This window comes from Misgurnus anguillicaudatus, chromosome 24, assembly GCF_027580225.2.
Source record: "Misgurnus anguillicaudatus chromosome 24, ASM2758022v2, whole genome shotgun sequence".
Lineage (NCBI taxonomy): Eukaryota > Metazoa > Chordata > Actinopteri > Cypriniformes > Cobitidae > Misgurnus > Misgurnus anguillicaudatus.
In genome coordinates, this window is record NC_073360.2 from 9,238,109 (window position 1) to 9,258,505 (window position 20,397).

At 38.6% G+C, this 20,397-nt stretch overlaps 2 protein-coding genes across 2 annotated transcripts; both read left to right on the forward strand.

Annotated features, from left to right (window-relative positions):
* The first annotated feature begins 523 nt into the window (after nucleotides 1-523).
* Nucleotides 524-4,190, forward strand: LOC129437316 (G-protein coupled receptor 87-like). Its single transcript, XM_055195466.2, has 2 exons — nucleotides 524-880; nucleotides 3,473-4,190. The coding sequence occupies exons 1-2, from the start codon at nucleotides 537-539 to the stop codon at nucleotides 4,062-4,064; spliced, it is 936 nt and encodes a 311-aa protein (XP_055051441.2). The 5' UTR covers nucleotides 524-536; the 3' UTR covers nucleotides 4,065-4,190.
* A 13,990-nt stretch (nucleotides 4,191-18,180) lies between these two features.
* On the forward strand, nucleotides 18,181-19,767 carry LOC141361688 (uncharacterized). The gene is made up of 2 exons (XM_073863340.1): nucleotides 18,181-19,477; nucleotides 19,589-19,767. Exons 1-2 carry the CDS (start codon nucleotides 18,181-18,183, stop codon nucleotides 19,765-19,767), a joined length of 1,476 nt encoding a protein of 491 aa, XP_073719441.1.
* Nucleotides 19,768-20,397: the final 630 nt, after the last annotated feature.

A 20,397-nucleotide genomic window follows, 5' to 3' on the forward strand; every position in this document is an offset into this window, starting at 1 on the left:
CTGTAAGAAAAATTGTCAAAAATGGTCCCAAGCTGTCATTGGGTCAGTACCCTTTTAAAAAGTATACATTTGATACCTTTGAGGTACTAATACAAACTATGTAGGTGCAAAGATATCTTTTTTGACAAGGTACCAGCTACCTCAGCTTTGATCATTTTTCTAACATTGTAGCCGAACATGTTTAAATATAAACCAGTCAAATTTAATAAAAATACAGAATCTAGTATCAAGTCTTGGCGCAGCGCGTAACAGATCTTGAAAGAAAACAATTTAATGTACATGTAGATGATGTAGATGTAGATAATGTAGACTATGTGGGGGGATGTGTCTTTTTTAAGTGTGAAATAGGAGCTGAGGTGCTAAACGAGCTTGAGCCTTAACTGAGAACAAGGAACCAAAAAATGCTAATTTACAGTAGTATGAAAAAGTCTTCATAATGGTTCAAATACATTACTGCACTTTAGACTTGTTGCAAAATGTGTAGACTTTAAAATTTAACAGACAAATTTCACCTCTAGGTTACGAGCCTGCTCAGCATGGAAGGAAACACCACAAATTCAACTGAAAGACCATGTGAAATGCCAGCTCGTACGTTTTTCATATGTGTCTACACACTGATCTGTTCGGCAAGTCTGGTGCTCAACAGTGTAACAATATATGTGTATTTTTGTAAAGTTACTCATAAGTCCAGCATCACAGTGTATCTGAAGAATCTAGCTGTGGCCGACTTGTTCGTCTGCCTGTGTTTGATATTACGCATAATTAAATATGCTGTCAGTTCAGAGGAAATTCATCGTATCTACTGTAACTTTGGGGCTCCAGCTTCCTACCTCAACATGTACTCCAGTATTCTCTTTATGGGCTACATTGCTGTTAACAGGTATAAATAACAGTCTGCTTATACTATTAAGTCATTTTCAGGAACAGTGGCGGCTCGTGACTGCTCATCCAAGGAGGCGCTAATTCAAAATAATTGTTCAGATTGACACGTGTGTGGTTCCCTTTTCCAAAGTATGTGTCCTGCGTGTCGAGAGATCCTGTGTGCATCACGTGTTTTGACAAAAAAAGGGCCTGCTGCACACGCGTCAAAACCGTTTATGATAAAAGAGATGCTCACGTTCCAAAAATACACGCTAGACACTTCCTTAACAGTAAATTGTGATTATGCATGAGATTATGTGAGTATCTGGCAAACGCAAGCGTCTCTTTTATCATAGACCCTTTAGACGCATCTGCAGCAGGCACTTATTTTGGCAGGACACATGATGCACACTCAATCTCTCAAAGTGCAGAACACATATTTTGAAATTACGGGCTACATACATGTTGTGACAAACTTTCATCGTGCGCCCTCAAAAAAAGAAGTCACCAGCCGCCACTGTTCAAGAAATTGTGCCATTTGTGCCTGAACGTTGAGTGTGATTTAATTTTTGTCGAACATTGGTGAGACCAATATGAGTGTAAACATAATTAAATGTTGACCTAGAAAACCTACATTATTTTGTTTAAACCAGTGGTCTCCAACATGGTGCCCACAGGCATCAGGTTGCCCACAAAAGCACGTTCTATTAATAGCCTCAATGTTAACCCTCTACAGGGTGAACATCAATCCTGGAGAGGCGCAGTCCTACAGAGGCTGTGTCCGAAACTACATACTTCCATATTAAATAGTAGGCAAAAAGCAGTAGGTGAACGAACAGTATGTCCGAAACCTCAGTAGACATAAAAGGGTAGGTCAGAATTTGGACCATGTTTTTGTTTGTTGCCACAAACAATATCATATAAAAATCGTTGGTGTTTATAGCAACAAAACAAATTGTGGGTCAAATTTTGGGTCAGGAGTGGTGGGGGGATAAATAGTATGATGCATATTTTATCAGTGGCCCCCAAGCTCCCAAAAAGTTTGTGGGGGGGAATATTTTTCCCCAAAAAAGAAAAAGTCATGCCATAGAGCAGTGTTCTTCATTGCACGGGATTGAGCCGCATGCGACTCGGCAAGCTTTAATTTGTGGCTCACATGGCAGTAAATAATACAGTGATATGATCATGCAGGCATGCGCTTTTTCTGTCTTTTCTGCTCTAACTTTATTAGAAAAGCATACCCGTTATATCAAGACACACGTCGATAAGCGTGTTCAATCGTATGCAGCGCTTGCACAGTGCAATTGTCATATGATATAACATCAAAGTACTGTTAAGACTGCTTTTTATGCTTTCGAATTGCTCTCACGGCAAAGTAATGTCACTCGCCAATTGTTCTGTGCAGCACCGCATACAATTCATAAAGAGAAAGGTGGCCTCCTAGTGGTTCGGGGGGCACTACATACACATATCATAAGAATACTTACCATTAAAATCCTGTTTTTGTCATTAAGGGAAATCATCTTGTCTCAGTTACAAATTTGACTGGTAAATGATAAAGAATGTTTTGTCCTCGTATTTATTGCATTGCAACAGATTGATATCAGACTATTTATGACTGGATGTAAGTTTTGATACTTTGCTGTAAAGGCGGCTCTCCTATTGACTCTGACCTATCAGTGTGGCTCTCATGCAAAAAATAGTGAAGACCACTGCCATAGAGGGTTAATATGTATTTATTGTATATTTTTATTTAACTTGGCTTTATGTATGCTAACATTTTAGCGTAAAAGAAAAATGTTTTGAGTAGACTATATCAAAAAAGTAGCCCTCCATATTGTTTTATCCATAAGCCCTTACTCACAAAAGGATTGGAGACCCCTTGTCTAAACCATGTGGTTACAAAAATAAATATGCTTTCAGAAAAATCAAAACATTATTTTTCACTAAGAAAATTTTACAGCATACATTGTTAAGCAGAAGTGAGAAACAAAGGCAATTCTAAAATTCCTATAAAAATTGCTTAGAGCATTTAAGCAAAAAAGGAAAGACACATTTAGTAGCTTTTTAAAATTTTGATGGTACTGAAGTTATTTTTATTATATTTTAATGGGTTTTTATCCACCCTATAAAAGGTGACGGATGGGTGCATGCATGCAACATTTTTTTACTTTAAAGGTGCAGTGTGTAATTTTTAGAAGGATTACTTGACAGAAATGCAAAATAATATACAAAACTATATGATCAGGGGATCTTTCATAATGAACCATTATGTGTTTATTACCTTAGAATGAGACGTTTTATCTACATACACAGAGGGTCCCCTTACATGGAAGTCGCCATTTTGTGCCGCCATGTTTCTACAACAGCCCTTAACGGACAAACTTTTTTTTACTAAGTTTACAGGTTTGTCCGGTGGTGGCTACCGTGTCTTCTCTATGTGTTTCAAAAGCCAGAGGTGAGCATTAGACTGAGCCGTTAGTTGCAATTCATAACCTCACCACTAGATCCCGCTTAAATTTACACACTTCACCTTTAAAATTGAAATTGTTTTAACACAAATTGCAATGTTTCTATAGATTTGTATAGTAAAAATCATTGCTTTTTTCAGGTACCTGAAAATTGTGCGACCAATGGAGGCTCACATAATGCAAACAATTCGTTCGACCCGCAACATCTGTATAACAACTTGGGCTTTCGTTGTCACTGTTAATTGTTTCTACATGGTTGCTTTTGCACTAAGTGCTGGTACAAGAAGTCCTGCGGAAGGAGATTTTGACTGTGACAGTTATCATAACAGTTTGCTCAAAAAGATTTACAGGGTCATACAAATAACTTCTTTTGTAATGTTTCTGTTTGTGTTGGTATCATTTATGTTACTTTACTGGTGGACCGTACAGAGGCTCAGACAAGCCGAAAGCGCTGCTCCAGCACAAACCAGCAGCACCAAGCTTATCAAGTCTAAGCGTAACATGAAAGTACTAGTTGGAGTTTTCTGTGTGTGTTTTGTGCCTTATCACCTGATTAGACTTCCATATGTGTTCATCAAACCCCAGCTGCATGATTGTATGAAAGCTCAGACTTTCTACATACTAAAGGAGCTGACTGTAATGCTTGCGATGCTTAATGCCTCTTTAGATCCAATTATTTACTTTGTCTTTTGCAAGGCCTTCAGGGCCCATATACGGCTTCGACAGAGATAAAGAACAAAAGGATTGAATTTAAAATGTTTTCCAAACAAGTGCTGTTGTCCAACATTTTTTTAAATTTAATTGGTCAGTCGAACAGATAGTCCTGTCACAAACCCACAGCCAATGTTTAATTTTTGGACTTAAAGGGGACATATTATGAGATTTTTTTAAAGATGTAAACTAAGTCTAAAATAGGTCTGAGCAAAAGTGTGCCGTTTTGGGTGTGTCATTTAAAATGCAAATGAGCGGATGAAGTGCAACCACTGATCACAATGATGGTGGTTTGTTGCAATTGAAACTCAATTGTGCTGTGAAATATTTTATCTCTCTCTTTCTCTCCATACTAAATGGTTGTGCTGTGGTTGGATAGTGCAGATAAAGGGGGCGGTATTACCTTATTCTGACATCACAATAAGGGCCAAATTACAATGACCTATTTTTTCACATGCTTGCAGAAAATGGTTTACCAAAACTAAGTTATTGGGTTGATCTTTTTAACATTTTCTAGGTTGATAGAAGCACTGGGGACACAATTATAGCACTTAAACATGGAAAAAGTCAGATTTTCATAATATGTCCCCTTTAAGAGGAAGCTCAAACAAACTGCAGGGATTCATAATTTTGTGAAAATCAACTATGGTATAAATTTATTATTTATAGTTGTTTCTGCACATTGACCTGAAATCATAGAAAGTATTTTAACATTAAAATATATAATGTATAAGTAAATATTTATTGATTATATAGTACAGTTTGATTTAGGAGAAGAAACCTCATACTGTATAGTGCAACCAGAGCCGGTTCTTGATATTTGAAGGGTCCTACACTGTAAGAAGTTATTTGCTGCCTTACATTTTTTTAATGAATCAAGTCATATCAACTTACTTATATTTATCTTGACTAGAGATGAGTTGCTATAACTATAGATGAGTTGTTGTAACTCATAAAATATAGTTGAAAATAGTCAACTTCATTTTATAAGTTGTAGCAACTCATCTCTTGTCAAGATAAATAATAGTAAGTTGACATGACTTGTAAATCTGAGTTAATTCAACAAAAAAAATTAAAGGCAGCAAAGATATTTTTACAGTGTAGGCAAAAATTATATTGGAGGCCCCTCGCACCCCTCTAATTTTCAAGATAATGTGAGACAGTGTCATAAAGTGTTTTGTTTGCTGTTTTACTTTAAATACAAAAGTTTTTTTAACTTGGATATATTGAAAGTTAGCTCCCTACGCAATGCTATCATGGACACACATTCAAAGTGTCTAAACAGAGTTAGCAGTGCTCAAGTTTGATCTGTCCTTAAATGACGTTAATACACAGAACAAAGCCAAGGTTATTTTTACAATGCATTACAATCATTTCAAAATACCTGTATCATGTGCTACACACGTTTCGCTAAGCAGAAAACAAAGGATGTAATAGCCGCTTTCAGCATCCTTTAAAGTCGGTCAGCTGCAGAGTTTTTAATGTTATTCATCATATAGGCTATAGGCTGCTGTGACTTGATGTGGCGCTTCAATAACCGATAGGCAGATGACATCAAAGTACCGCAAGAGCGACTCAAGAAATTATAAAGAAGAGTCTGCTTATCAATCATTTTCGCGTTAAATTGATATCATCAGCCTGCGGTTCTTGCTGTGCCGCATAAAGTCAAACTCTCCTTATAACTTTGTCTATTGCTGTCAGTAGTGATTTGTGGACTAGCGCACATGAATTTAGCGATTATGGAGGGCCCCTTCAAGCCTGAGGCCTATAGGTAGCACCAGCCCTGAGTGCAACAAAGGAGACCACATCTCAAAGAGCTAATAATATATAATGAAAAGCATGTTAACCCATTTTGTCTTGTTAATACATTGTTCTCTTTAGTCTTATATTCAAAATTTCGAGGGGTAAGAACCATTAGGGAGCAAGTGACATTTTGGTTGATATGGACACACGCACGCACGCATATATATATATATCAAAAAAGCTCATGTTGGGCTCTTTCAGCTGCCAAAAGGATACACGTGAATTTATCAATTTGGAGTTATAAAAGTTTGAAATTAGAATACAAATTCAGATCAGATGCCATTTTTTGTTCTGGCCCCCCTGTAAAGTTGAAATGTCCCTTACGAACCTCTGGCTCTCATCCCTCAATTTGTGCATTTGTACAGTTACATCAATACAGAAAATGTATGTATTTTACATGTAGTATATGCACTTTGTCAGTAAATTGTTTTTATTTGATGGTGGCACATTAAAGAAACTGTTCACCCATATTTGAAAATGATTTCCTTATCCTGTAGACAGAAGACCAGGGCCCATGTTCATGAAAAATCTTAGCGTATCTTAGTTTCCCCTTTAAATTAAAGAAAAGATCCTATCAGTGGCGGCTGGCAACTTATCTTCCAAGGGGGGCAAATTAAAAATATGTGTTCGTAGCATGTGTGTTGCTCATCATTGAAAGGGATGTGTTCATTGCATCGTGTGAGGCATGTGCATCATGCGTCTTGTCAAAATAAGTGCCTGCACATGTGTCGGAACAGTTTGTGATAAAAGAGGCGGTCACGTTAACAAAATACAAGACACTAACTTAAAAGTAAACTCTGATTACAAATGAGATAATGCGAGTATCTGGAAAACGTGAGCATCACTTTTATCATAAACCCTTTAGACACGTGTGCAGCAGGCACAAGACGCATGATGCACATGGTTCACAGGAAGCACCGAACACATATTTTTTAAAAGGACGAACCACACACATGACAAACTAAATACATGTTGCGACGAGCTTTGCATCGTGCGCCCTCGAAAAAGAAGTCACAGGCCACCACTGGATCCTAGTAAAAAAGAAGTATTTCAGAAAGCATCTTAAACCATAAAAGAGGTCTTAAAGTCCAGAACTGTTAGGAGTATTGACGAAGACTTTTACAGTTTTTTACAGACGCTAGGACACATTTCTCAATACTTAGGTAACTTTTGCTAAACTCTTCACACAGTGAGCACAACAGAAGTCTATGTGGGCTAAACTGAGGATCAATTATCATTGCTTTGGCACAAAATGCATTCAATGACTACATCTCTCAAATTACATGAATTCTTTTCTCCTTCAAACACAACAACTGCCAAAACTCTTTATACATACAGGCCAATTTGCACATGCTTACATACTGTTTTCAAAACTGTTAAACCTATGTTCAAAACTATAACATAATACAAAACTTATTAAGACAGCAATTTGCTACATTTCTACAGTAATATGTTAATGAAATATATTTTAAATCTTAAAATGAAATGCTATAAGAACATTGGTCAAATGGAGAATACCAAGTAGATTAGCATTACTACTGTATCTGTATCAGTGGATGGTGTGTATATAAATTCTTGTATTTTGGAATTACTCACTGCAAAAAATAAAAATAAACTACATAAAATATTGAAGAATTCTGCATCATGTCTGATTCATTCCAGTAACATATATTGCAGTGAATTATAAACAGAAAAAACATTGTATAATGCCTCATGTTGTTAGTGTTTCGTGGGTAACAAAGTGTGTTTGTCGGCCGTCAACCTTTGCTAGTGTTCTGGAAGAATGAGTTGATTTGAGACCTAAATAAAGTGTTTTGGTAGTTTTGGTAGAATTTTGAATGTGAAATGAACTGCTTTGCCAAGCTGAAAGTTTGTTAGCAGAACTGTGTGAAGAGTTTTGCAAAAGTGACCTATGTATTGAGAAATGTGTCCTGGCGTCTGTGGAGAACTGTAATAGTTAATCACTGAACCATTTGGTAAACTTATATACTTTCATTTCAGCAATATACAGTATATGGATTTTGAGAACTACAGAAATAAAATGTGTGTTTGTACGAACATATAAATTATGTATAACCACACATGATAAAATACTCTATTGCTAATTGATTTTACATAGTGGTAACCACAGTTGGTCATTATAGTAGATATACTGTAAAAATGGGGGTATAAACACTGGCAATTTCTTTCAACATGGAGTAGGACAGATAGCAATGAATAAGAAGAGCTTGTGGACAAGGGATCCGTCAGAGAGGTGGGCATGAGCACCAACAGAGAGGTCAAAGAGGTGGACGAAAATCTACGGCCAAATGCTCAAGACAGGCTTGATCCAAATGACTGTAATGTAATGTGTGCCCTAAATGTTATGTTTTGTTCTCATTCAGTAACATTATAGAAAGTATAGCTATGTTACAATTATATCTGAACAATAAAACTACTGTAATTTGCTCAAATGATTGTAGAGGATGTCTTCATTGATCCTTCACTTGATTACACATAGGATGGATATTTTGGAAATTATAGATTATGTAAGTGTATTGCCTATTGTGAAACTGTGTAATATGTTTTTTAAAGTACTGTTTCATATTAATTTTAGCAGTTTTAATGCTGATTTGAAACTTGCATTGTTTGCTGTTAGATGAACTGATTGTTAAAAGTACTAAACTGAAAGAAGATCATACCAATGTGTTTCGGTGATTAAACCAAATGTTCTCATTACATATTACAATAATCTTGTATTTGAAACAATGACCACGTTTACATGCACACCAATAATGCGATTATTTCCAATAATGCGAGTATGGTCTTAATCGCAGTAAGATGTTTACATGACTGGAGCTAACCTCTTCACTCCGGTTTACATGCAGTTTTTATTTTCGGATTATTCACACATAGCCCAATGCAGAGCACAAAGGATGAACTCATATGGTCCACTGTTTTAATTTACTTACGTTAAATGACAAACACGTTGTTATAGATGTATTTCATTATCCGGTGATGAAGATATAAATATAACAGTGCCTGTAAAGGGCGTTCACATGATATAAAAATATAGTTTTAAAAATCGTTTTATATTAGCAGAGCTCACACAACAACTATAACGATAGCGATTTTGGCACATGATGAACGATAAACTATTGACAGCCAATAAAATCTATTTGAACTTGAAGTGCACGCGCACTTAAATGCAGTAGAAAGCTCATTCATGAGGTCTATAACATAAAATTACCTCAGGTATCCAGTGCTTATGCAGTTGCTGTGAAATTCAATACTTAATGCTTTTTCTACCACACTGACTACGCCAAAAGGTAAGATATTAACCTACTACATTCATTGTTTAGTTACGCGAAACGCAGCGAGTTGAGGACATCTGCTGGTTTCCCGCTGTGTAAATGCAACAAGAACAGCATACATTCAGTGACATGTAAACAATTTCAAAAAAGTTTTTATTACAAGAAATATCCAATATTAGGTAATGCCGTGCTGGTTGAGCATGAAGTTATCATTATATCATTAGTTATCACTAATATATTTATCGCTGCTGACAGCGAGTCGTGTTGGCAGAGTTCATGCAAAACTTCCTAATGTCAAGTTTAAAACGAATTTGTGCTTAAGGTGCGTGACTACACACGCGCACTTCAGTTAGTGCGGTATAAATGCGATTAAAGCGTTTACATGGACGCATACTGCTATTATAAACGGCGTACGCCACCTCTTTTAATGTGACTATACTTACTGCGATTATGAGCTTAATCGCATTATTTTTATCGAATTATTGCGTTTAAATGAGGTAAAGTATAATCGCAGTATTGACAAAATCCCATTATAATCGCATTGTTGGGGTGCATGTAAACGCGGCCAATGATTATGTGGGCTGTAAACATTTGCAACTTACTGAAAGCATTACATCACGTTCTGAAAGAATGACGTTACAAGTGTGATCAGTTTGGATTTTTGTACTAAGAGTTTTGAAAATGTACACCTTACTTGTGAAAATAGTACCAAAGCGAATAAAAAAACATGTAATTCAAAAACACAAGAATTTGTCTACACACCATCCATTGATAGTAATGCTACAGTTTTTTACAGACGCTAGGACACATTTCTCAATACTTAGGTCACTTTTGCAAAACTCTTCACACAGTTCTAATTCACTGCAATATATGTTACTGGAATGAATGAAACTGTAATCTACTCTGTGCTCTCCATTTTTCCAATTGTTTTTAAAGCATTTATTTTTAAGATTTTAAATAAATTTCATTCACATATTACTGTAGAAATGTACCAAATTGCTGTCTTATTCAGTTTTGTATTATGTTATGGTTTTGAACATAAGTTTAACAGTTTTGAAAACAGCATGTGCAAATTGGCCTGTATATACTGTACAAAGAGTTTTGGCAGTTGTTGTGTCTGAGTGAGGAAAGAATTCATGAAATTTGAGAGATGTAGTCATTGAATGCATTTTGTGCCAAAGAAATGATAATTGATCCTCAGTATAGCCTACATAGAATTCTGTTGTGCTCACTGTGTGAAGAGTTTTGCAAAAGTGACCTAAGTATTGAGAAATGTGTCCTAGGGTCTGTAAAAAACTGTAACAGCATGGTACATGAAAAATAAAGAAAACTTATAATTATATATTTTCTTTATTTTTTATGGAAACTGTATATGTATGTAAAAATATATTTAACACCAGACATGGTGGTACTCATATACACCAGCAGTGTATATTTAACACTGGCGATTTAGATTATTTAGTGCTCTAACAAATTCTAAGATTTGCCTTCTCAGAGTTTTTCAGTATAAAAGTAAATCAAAGTGGTTAGAAAGCTTGAAAGACAAAACTTCATTCTTTTCCAGGATACTATAAAAAGAAGTAATGATATTCAGTATTTTTTTTATAAAGTTTGAAAGACTCATGGTTGTAGCATTTTCCAGGATACTGTTATGATCACCACAGTGGCCCCTTCTACTGGCCACCAGATGCTTCACTACACATCACCATTAGGACTCCATCACCCAGAACCCCTTGCACCACACTGATTACTGCCACACCTGCTGCTCATTATCCGGACTACTTGAACCATCCTCTCACATTGCGAAGTCTTGTTATTGTCACACTGCATATTTTTTACATTAATATAAAATAGGCAAATGTATTTTATTATTTATAACCTAGTCTTTAAAGAGCACCTATTATTGTAATAATTAGCATCTTATTGTAATATCTTGGTCTCCCATAGTACATACATGTTATTAAAACTTAAACTAATGAATTATAATTCTTATAAATTGCTTACATACCTCACCAATTTTGCCCTGTCTGTAAAACACTCAGATTTAGTTCCTGTCTCCGCCTCCCAAAATGTCTAGTGTACTCGGTTTGCTCAGATGACCTACTCAATTGTTATTGGCAACTGGGTTCAGCGTGTGTTTGAAAGGTTACGCCCCTGACTACGCGTTTGTTTTCCGGTCCTGTGTATCACAGGCATGAACGTAAACAAGCAGTTATATTTCTCTATAAACGATGGTGTCTGTACTGCCTTACCGCTTCGAGCTCAATCCAGAGAGTTCAGAAGGCCGTTACGATATAAACGATGTCAGTCAATGAGCGCGATTGGATTTAACTTCTTTAGGTGCCTTGTGAGAATGCTAAACAAAGACGAAAATGTGTTGCAAAGACATAGTAGTATTTATGTACTACATTACTGTACAAACTATATGGAAACACCAAATGTAGCACTTAGAAAAGTTTCATTGAAATGATGATAAAACTATTTCATTTGTTAGTTCTACATTATTTTACTATAGTAAACTTTATTATGAAAGACTGCTTACTTATAAGTGCTATGTTATTACTTATTAGGTTTTAAGCAGAATGCAACAGGTTCCAGGGCCTCTTACCTGCGTGATTCATCATCCAGGTTTTGCACAATTGTCTGAATTCCTACACACAGAACATTTATTGTACAGACTATTGGCCTTTGAGGCGCATGACACTAGAGTAAGTGTTTATAAGTTTTATTAAATTTTTAAACTAATAACACTAAAGTACCACTACAGTAACGAAGTACACAAAAGAACAAAAAATTTAACTTGAAGAAAATAAAGTACTCAGTCAAAAGTTTTTTTATTTATTACAAATATATATTTAAATGTTAAACAATATACAAATAAACATACTATAGTAACCATATTGTGCTCTTCTTTCAAAAATTGATCAATGCACTTCTTACAGCTATCAATACAGATAAATGGCATATCAAAACTTTAATAATAATAATAATAATGCATTTTATTTCATGGCGCCTTTCAGAACACCCAAGGTCACCTTACAAAAAGAAAAAAGTCACTGCATAAGACAAAACACACATCAAAGAACAGCATACATATAAATGACATTTAAATCTTAATTAAAACATTCATAATAAGCCTGTATAAAAAGATATGTCTTAAGATGCTTTTTAAAAGTCAACAAGCACTCGCTATTGCGAACATCAAAGGGAAGAGAGTTCCATAGGCGGGGGGCAGCATAACTAAAAGATCTGGCACCCATGGTAGTAAGTCAAATCCGGGGTACCACAAGAGAAATTGACGTGTCAGCTGGTGCTTTCTAAGACGACACTATAGGGTTATCATCCTGTCGTGTGTTGTTCTCCAGATACGCTTGGAGCTTCCTGATCAGACCAGTATGTTGGCTTCCGACGACCCCTACATTGAAGAATGTGAGATGGCATGCAATCACGTGCTCCTTTGAAGGTCTCTCAAACTGTGATGCCAGGTCCATTGGAATCAGGATTTCCTTCATCTTATCTTCAGATACCTCATCAAACACAAGCCTGATCACATCATCCACATAACTGTAAAAATATTGCAGTCAATAAATCTTTTGTTTTGATAATGTATGAAGCAGGGAAATAAATTAAGTTTTTAAAGTTTTTTTTTAATTTATGAATATATTTGAAATAAAAGTATTACTGCTTACAGTATGTCACTTGGGTTTTTACTGGCCTTGCAATGTATTTCCCCCTTTTGGACTTTGAGAACATAACCTTGTAGTTTCCCTCTCCTGCTTTGGTTACTGCATTTTCATTGTAATGTATGGCTGCAAGGTACAACCTGTAAAAATATAAACAAGCAATACATTTATTGTAAAAGTAAATATTACTTTATTTAACACAGTTACTAAAATACTTAAATACCTGCACAGCATTCCAATAAATGGGAAAATCACATTTTTTGCTGCAAAACTGAGAATCAGGCTACGGACCGCAAAGGCATCCACTGATGATGGTGATGGAAACATTGTGAAACGATGCTACTGCCTGGGTTCCTATGATTTTGCAGAGGAAAAAAAACTTGTCATCATCAGTTATACATTTAAGACTGGTAGTGGTATCACTAGCTAAATACATCATATGTGTTATATACCTTTGCTTCTCATATGCCAGTCTGACGATGTTGCATGTGTTAGGAATAGCACAGATGAACCCAATAGCGGACGATGAAGGGGTTAACAAAGGATTTTAATAATAAGACGACAAACAAAAGCCCAAGTGGGGGCATACAGCATAGACTGCTGACACAAAACACTAGACTAGACTTGACAATAAAACTCTTGACTTGACAAAACTGGATCACACACCGACAATACAAAATGAACCTGCACAGAATTAAGGACAAGAGAACATTATATAAGAGAAACTAAACAAGATAACGGGGAGGGAACAGGTGATGGGAATAAGTAATAATTAACAATAAGCAGGAGAACGAGGGGGCGGGGACAAATGACAAGACACCGGAGGCACATGCCAAACACAAAAACAAGGCATGAACCTCCACACAAGGCCAGGGACTGCCAGAACTCTGCCACCATGACAAAATACAAATATAACACAAGACTTCAAGGCAGAGTCCTGACAGCATGTTTGGCATTGTACATCACGTCTACTGCTGCCTACAGTGTAGAAGGATGTGTCCTGCTGCGAATCTAGGATATAGACAAATAAAACAAACATGTAATCAGTCAAAAAGACATATTATAACAATAGGGTACAACGACTATAAATCGTTAGACTATTCATTAAAACGTTGTCATGTATTACATATAGGGGTGTCACGATTCTCCAAATCTTTGATTCGATTACATTTTCGATTCTAAGGTCACGATTCGATTCGATTCTCGGTTTTTACAAAATGTTATATGTTATGCCATTATTATTTATTATTATTATTATTATTATTATTATTATTATTATTATTATAGTTTCACATTAAAATGCACATTGCATGCTTTTCCTCACATGGGGGTTTGTGGTCTTCACTTTACGCGAGAGAGCGATGTCTAAACATAAACTAAAGTAGTTATCCATATGTATTTGTTCAGTTTTATGCGTTTCATGCGAGCTGAGGCAAATTATCCCTTTTGTTTATAATATAACCCGCTGCATCTTGGCGCCTCTCTAACTCTCGCCCATGTGCAGAGAGCTGCGCTCTGTCCGAAGTCAGATCACTAGGTAGTAATCCATTTCATGATATGCATTTCAAGGAGTTGTAGCAATACGTCCCTTGTGTTTAAAATACAAGTCGCGTTCCGCTGGACCAATGTTTTTAAAGGCACCCCTGAGAGGTTTTTCCCTGCTTGGCAAGCCGACCGGACGTGACATGGCGGCGTGGTGGGGCGTGGCGGATCGACGATCCCATTTTTTAATTCGAAGTTCTAGGTTGTGACTTAATTTCGATCGAATTCGATTTAAAATCGAAATCGTGACACCCTTAATTACATATTACATGCCGCAACCTTAGCAAGACACATTACATGTTTATTTTGTTTCAAAATCTAAGAAAGCTTCAAGTAAATACATCAGTAAAATACATAGAAATAAATCATCTGTACTGAGAGTTTCTTGAGTTTTATCATGAGAACAAACTTTAACGGTAACAGTTTAACTGGAAACTTAGCAAGTTTGTAAACATCTGAAAACGACTTAAAACAATAAAAACAACTGATAGACTGCATAATTCAACATACATGTGGGTAAATATGGCACGTTGTTTATGAAATACAATATAACAACACAAAAACATTAGCTTGCAAGCTCGCTCTACACGCACATAACGTTAAGCTCCGGTAACGTAAAAGGTAATCAATAAACTTGAATACTTACAGCCTGTGTTCCAGAAGTGCACGGTAATCCAACTTTCAAGGGGAGACGTCGCGCAAATCCAGCATCAAAATCATTACGGTTCACAAAGCAGTCATTGTGAAAATGCTGTGAACATATAAACAACTTCTGACTGGATTGTGCCGGAACCGTATTAAACAAATTCTAACCACTGTTTCCTGATGTCCTCTGTGGAAGGCCATAAAGTGCTGTTTTGGCCTCGCATCTAAAGAGACAGCGTCTACTCGAGAGATTTAATCGCTTAAACGATTAAACAAGAGTTTACAAACACACTCGAAACAGATGGACTCAAACCTCCGCCATTTCCATTCTCTTCGGCGCTCTCCACTCCCATTTTTGAGGGCGTACCCAAGCAAAGCAAAGCTATGATAATGTTGGTCTTGTCTAGGTCACCGATCCCAGGAAATCAACTGTTGCCTACAATCCGAGTGTTTTTTGTAGTCCTAGAACGTTGGAGACGATAACTCGCGTCATTTTTTTCTTTGAGGTATGTACTTTTTGAATATTGTTTACATGTACTAATACACACCTACACACAAAAAGATGTTTAAAAACGTGGATCTTATAATCAAGGGTTTGAACCAGTTCACGGAACGAAAACCAGAAACTTTTGATGTTTTGCAAGAAACAGAACGGAAACCAGAAACTTTAAAAAAAATATATGTTCCGGAAAAGAAACGTTTATTTCAAATAATGATAACCAGTTAATACCATTATTTTTTTCGTTCTTTGACAAGATTTCTGTGCAATATGAACTCCATATGTCGTCGTTGACTCATCAGAGAAATGAGAAGCTTGCCACCATCAAGTAGCCAACTTGAGCCCAAGTCTCTAATGCTCAATCATAAGAGGTAAATATTGTAGGCTACCAAGTATCTCAGGATGTTTGTTTTTTACTAATTAGTGGTGTAACGGATCGCAGTTGATACGTGATCCATATAGATCATGACCCACGGTTCGGCTCGCATGTGAGTCGCGGATTAATACGCAAATTTAAATAGGGTGAAAGTTGATCATTTGCACGTGTTTCCAAGGCTTGCAAATGTTAACACTTAAGTGATTTTAAACAATTTAACCGCTAAAAGATGATAAAGTGAGCAATTTTCTGTATGCGCATTTATTTGCCGTGATTGACAAGCACACATACCCTGCAATTGAGCGTGTTTTGTGACCAGTAATGGTCATTGACAACAAGCACACATACATAGCTTTGCACCTTTGTGAGCGGCTTTGTCAAGTACATTAACCCTTTGCCTACTGTTTGCTGTGATTGTTTTTAATGATAGAGATCACAAACCATTTGATATTTGAGATGAAATAAAACTTCCCGCTGAGTTAAGCAGATCTTACTTGTCTTTGTCGTCTATCTATGTGACGCGACTAGTGATGAGTGTCACTCGAAACTCGGATCATTTAACCCAATCCCTAAAATGACTCCTTAGTGACCATTAACCCGAGTCAGTTGAGTCCTCTCAGATTTTGCATTAAAAATGAGAAATTGTATCAAACACAAAGCTCTTCAAATGTTTACAACAGAATTACAACAAATAACTCTACATAAGCTGCCATAGGTTCTATAACTTGCAACAACGAGTTAATCACCAAATGTCGACTGGGGGTACCGAGTGAGCCAAAATCTGCTATTCCGGATCGTAATTTTCTGCAGCTCCGAGTCCGAGTACAAAGGGATGCGTGCGCGCGACAATGAGTTGGTTGGCAACTCGGGGATTCACACAGAGAGTGACTCAACACACAGAGCTTGAATCCTGGACTAGGAGAAACGAGCCTTGTTATTAACCTACTGACTCATGTAGGCTAATCTGTCGCAATATTTGACTGGCACAATGTTTTGGGTAGAAGCTGCAAATGTTTAAAAATGTTAAATACGAGGACTGCTGCAGCAGTGCTGCTGGAAAGATCCACCACCGACGGACAAACACGGCTCCTCTTGTTGACTGAGTCACTTAGAGTGTCGCGAGTGGTTCACTCACAGGACCCGTACAGGAGCGGGCGGCTCTGTCTGGGACTCACTCACAAGATCATGTTCTTGCGCAGATGAGTGACTGTGTGGCTGCATTAACCGAAGCCTATCGTGGATCTTTTAAGTCAATCTGAAACAGGACACGTTCCTCTCACTTCCAAGTAAACAAAGCCTGACATCTTCTAAACGTGGTGTTGATATAATTGTCGTTATGAAATGAAACTAAACACACCGAACTTTTACAATTATGTAATTGATAATGTAACCACGGACATGCATGTTTTTTAGAAGTTCCTCGGGTCACATGAGCCCTTTTTTGCGAGCAGAGGAGTTGTAGACTCGTAGCTGCATGCGTGATCTGAGTTGCTTGGTTGGCATTAGTATGACTTAGCGATTGGAATGGGAGATTTTGACCAAGTGACTCAAGTGACTCGGACAACCCGGATCATATTAGTGAGTGACTCAGAATAACCAGAATCCTTAAAAAGATCCGGGGTGACCATCACTAGACGCGACAGTCAGCACTCAGCACATCATTATTTCAAATCCGTTTACAAGACGAATGCTCTTGTTATGTGTGGGGGCCACGAGGAAGCCTGTCACCTTCAGCACCATGGAGAGCACCATCAGTGGCACCCAGAGAGGTTCAGGACCAGGGATAGCTCCCCTAACACAGGTGTGCTCAGTTTCCCCTCTGACAGAGAGCGTCAGCTGCAGGCAGTTAGCCTCAATCAACAGGCACATAAGAGAGAACGCAGGAAAGGTGAAAAGGGAAGAGAGTGTGTTGGATGGGGCATGTTGTGCAGCCCAGCATTGAAGCAGTGCTCACCAACCCCAGCACTGAAGAACAAAGACCCAGTAAAGGACGTGAGTAGTCTGAACACTTGGACTAACTATACATCTCTTTTGCCTTCCCTCCAGATGTGATTCGAGGCCAAGAAAAGGAACTAAAGAGAAGAGATACCTGAGTTGCAGTTTTTCCATATTCCCCTTTCCCATACCTTTTTGAAGAATAAAGAAAATTTACGTTTTGCTGCACTAACCGTCTGCCTGGTGTTATCTGTTTCACATCTTGAACTAAACTGACCCATTTGGTAAAAGAAGTTTACATATGGTGGAGAATGCGGGCATGATTTGAACCTCGCAAACAGATCAGACAGTGCAAAGAAAAATGGAGGAGGCTCTGCCAGCCATTTTGCAGGCTCAAACCACTCTGAATGCAGCAGTCACCGAGCTATGCCGCAGGACGGAGACACAGGGTAGGAAACCCCAGGATTATCTGACTAAAATGACTAGAGAAGATGATGTTGAAACCTACCTGGATATCTTTGAAAAGACAGCCCAAAGGGAGAGATGGCCAAGGGCAGACTGGGCAAACTTGATACTTCCTCTGCTAACCGGTGAAGCTCAGAAGGCTTGCCGAGACCTTACCATTCATGAAGCAACTAATTATGATGTCGTCAAGAGAGCAATCCTGGCCCAGTATGGGCTCAGCCTGCCTGCCAAGGCCCAGCGCATCCATAGCTGGGAATACCATGCAACACTTCCAGCACGGGCCCAAGTAACCTCGTTAACCCGCATGGTGAGAAGCTGGCTAGAGGAAGGAGATGGACCTCCTGCTGTAGAAAGAGTAGTGATTGATCGATGTATACGGGGCCTCCCCGCAGATGCCAAAAAGTATGTGGCTCAGCAAGGACCACAAAATGTTGATACCTTAATTGCACTCATAGAAAACCACCAGGTGACCGTGAGCTTGTTAAAGCCTGAAGGAAACAAAACCCTCACGTGGAAATCGAGGCAGGAGCGAGAACCACCTAAAAAGTACCCTGAAGTCACCCAAGCAAAACCCTTAAGGGCTCAAGGAAATTGGAAAGATGAGAAACCTCTGCGAAATCCGGTTCCCTTCCGATGCTTCACATGTGGGAGGGAGGGACACCTTGCACGGGAATGCCCAGGCCGAGAGGAACTCATGCCCACAGCCAGTGCCTCAGAGTCATCAAGACTTCCATGCCATTTTCTTACCACCTGTTGGGCCCATGAGCGGGCGGCTGCCCCTAAGATCCCTGTCAAGATTGGGGGCCACGACACAGAAGCCCTTATAGACTCTGGGAGTATGGTAACACTGATCCGACCAGAGTATGCAGGCCCTACCAGGGGACGAGAAATCACTGTCTCCTGCATTCATGGAGACTCCAGGAACTACCAAACCGCAGAAGTAAGCATGGTCACACCCCGTGGGCAGTTTCAACTACAAGCAGGTGTTGTGGATCACCTACCAGTCCCTGTTCTGGTCGGCCGAGACTGTCAAGCCTTCTCTGCCTACTGGACAGGCCAAGATGCAGAGAGGAAGAGACCAACCCGACGTAGACGAAGAGATCGTCTGTCCACCCACCGGTGTCCTCTAACCACCGAAGAGATAACAGATGCAGAAGCAACCAGCCCTGAGGAACCCCTCAATAAAGATGAAGGTGAGAAAACCCGTTCTGACTCCACTGCTACTGCCTCAGAAGATCCCGAAGGTGTACAACTAGTTGATGATATAGAATCCCATGAGGTATTTTCTGAATTTCCCCCAGCAGAGATCCTACAGCAAGGAAAACTGGGTCGATTCGGATCCGCTCAATTGCAGGACCCATCACTGAGCCAAGCCTGGGGGAATGTACAAGTCATTGATGGTCGACTACAAGATGGGGTGAGTGGGCTCACTTATCCACATTTTATGATAAAGAATAAACTGTTATATAGAGTAGAACAATGAAGGGAGGAAATTGTGGAACAGTTGTTGGTACCCAGGCCATATGTCTCTAAGGTGTTATATTTAGCGCACACTCATCTGTTGGGAGGCCACTTGGGGGCAGAAAAGACCTATGAGAGGGTCCTCAACCGATTCTACTGGCCCGGGGTAAAGAAGGCAGTCGAAGATTATTGTCGTCACTGTGCTGAATGTCAGCTTCATAGTCCCAAGGTAACATACCGCAATCCCCTTATTCCCCTGCCAATCATTGAGACACCTTTTAGCAGGATTGCACTGGACATTGTGGGACCCCTGCCCAAGTCCAACCGGGGACACAGGTACATTCTGGTCATCCTTGACTACGCCACCCGATTCCCTGAAGCAGTGCCTCTCCGGTCAGCCACCTCAAAGGCCGTAGCCCGAGAACTGGTCCAACTCTTTAGCTGGGTGGGAATAGCAGACGAGATCCTTACTGACCAAGGTTCATGCTTCATGTCTACCGTGATGAAAGAGACCTACCGACAACTGAAGGTAAAACAACTTAAAACCTCCATATACCACCCGCAGACTGATGGGCTTGTAGAGAGGTTTAACAAAACTCTTAAACAAATGTTAAAAAAAGTAATTGATGTTGATGGGAAAAATTGGGATCAG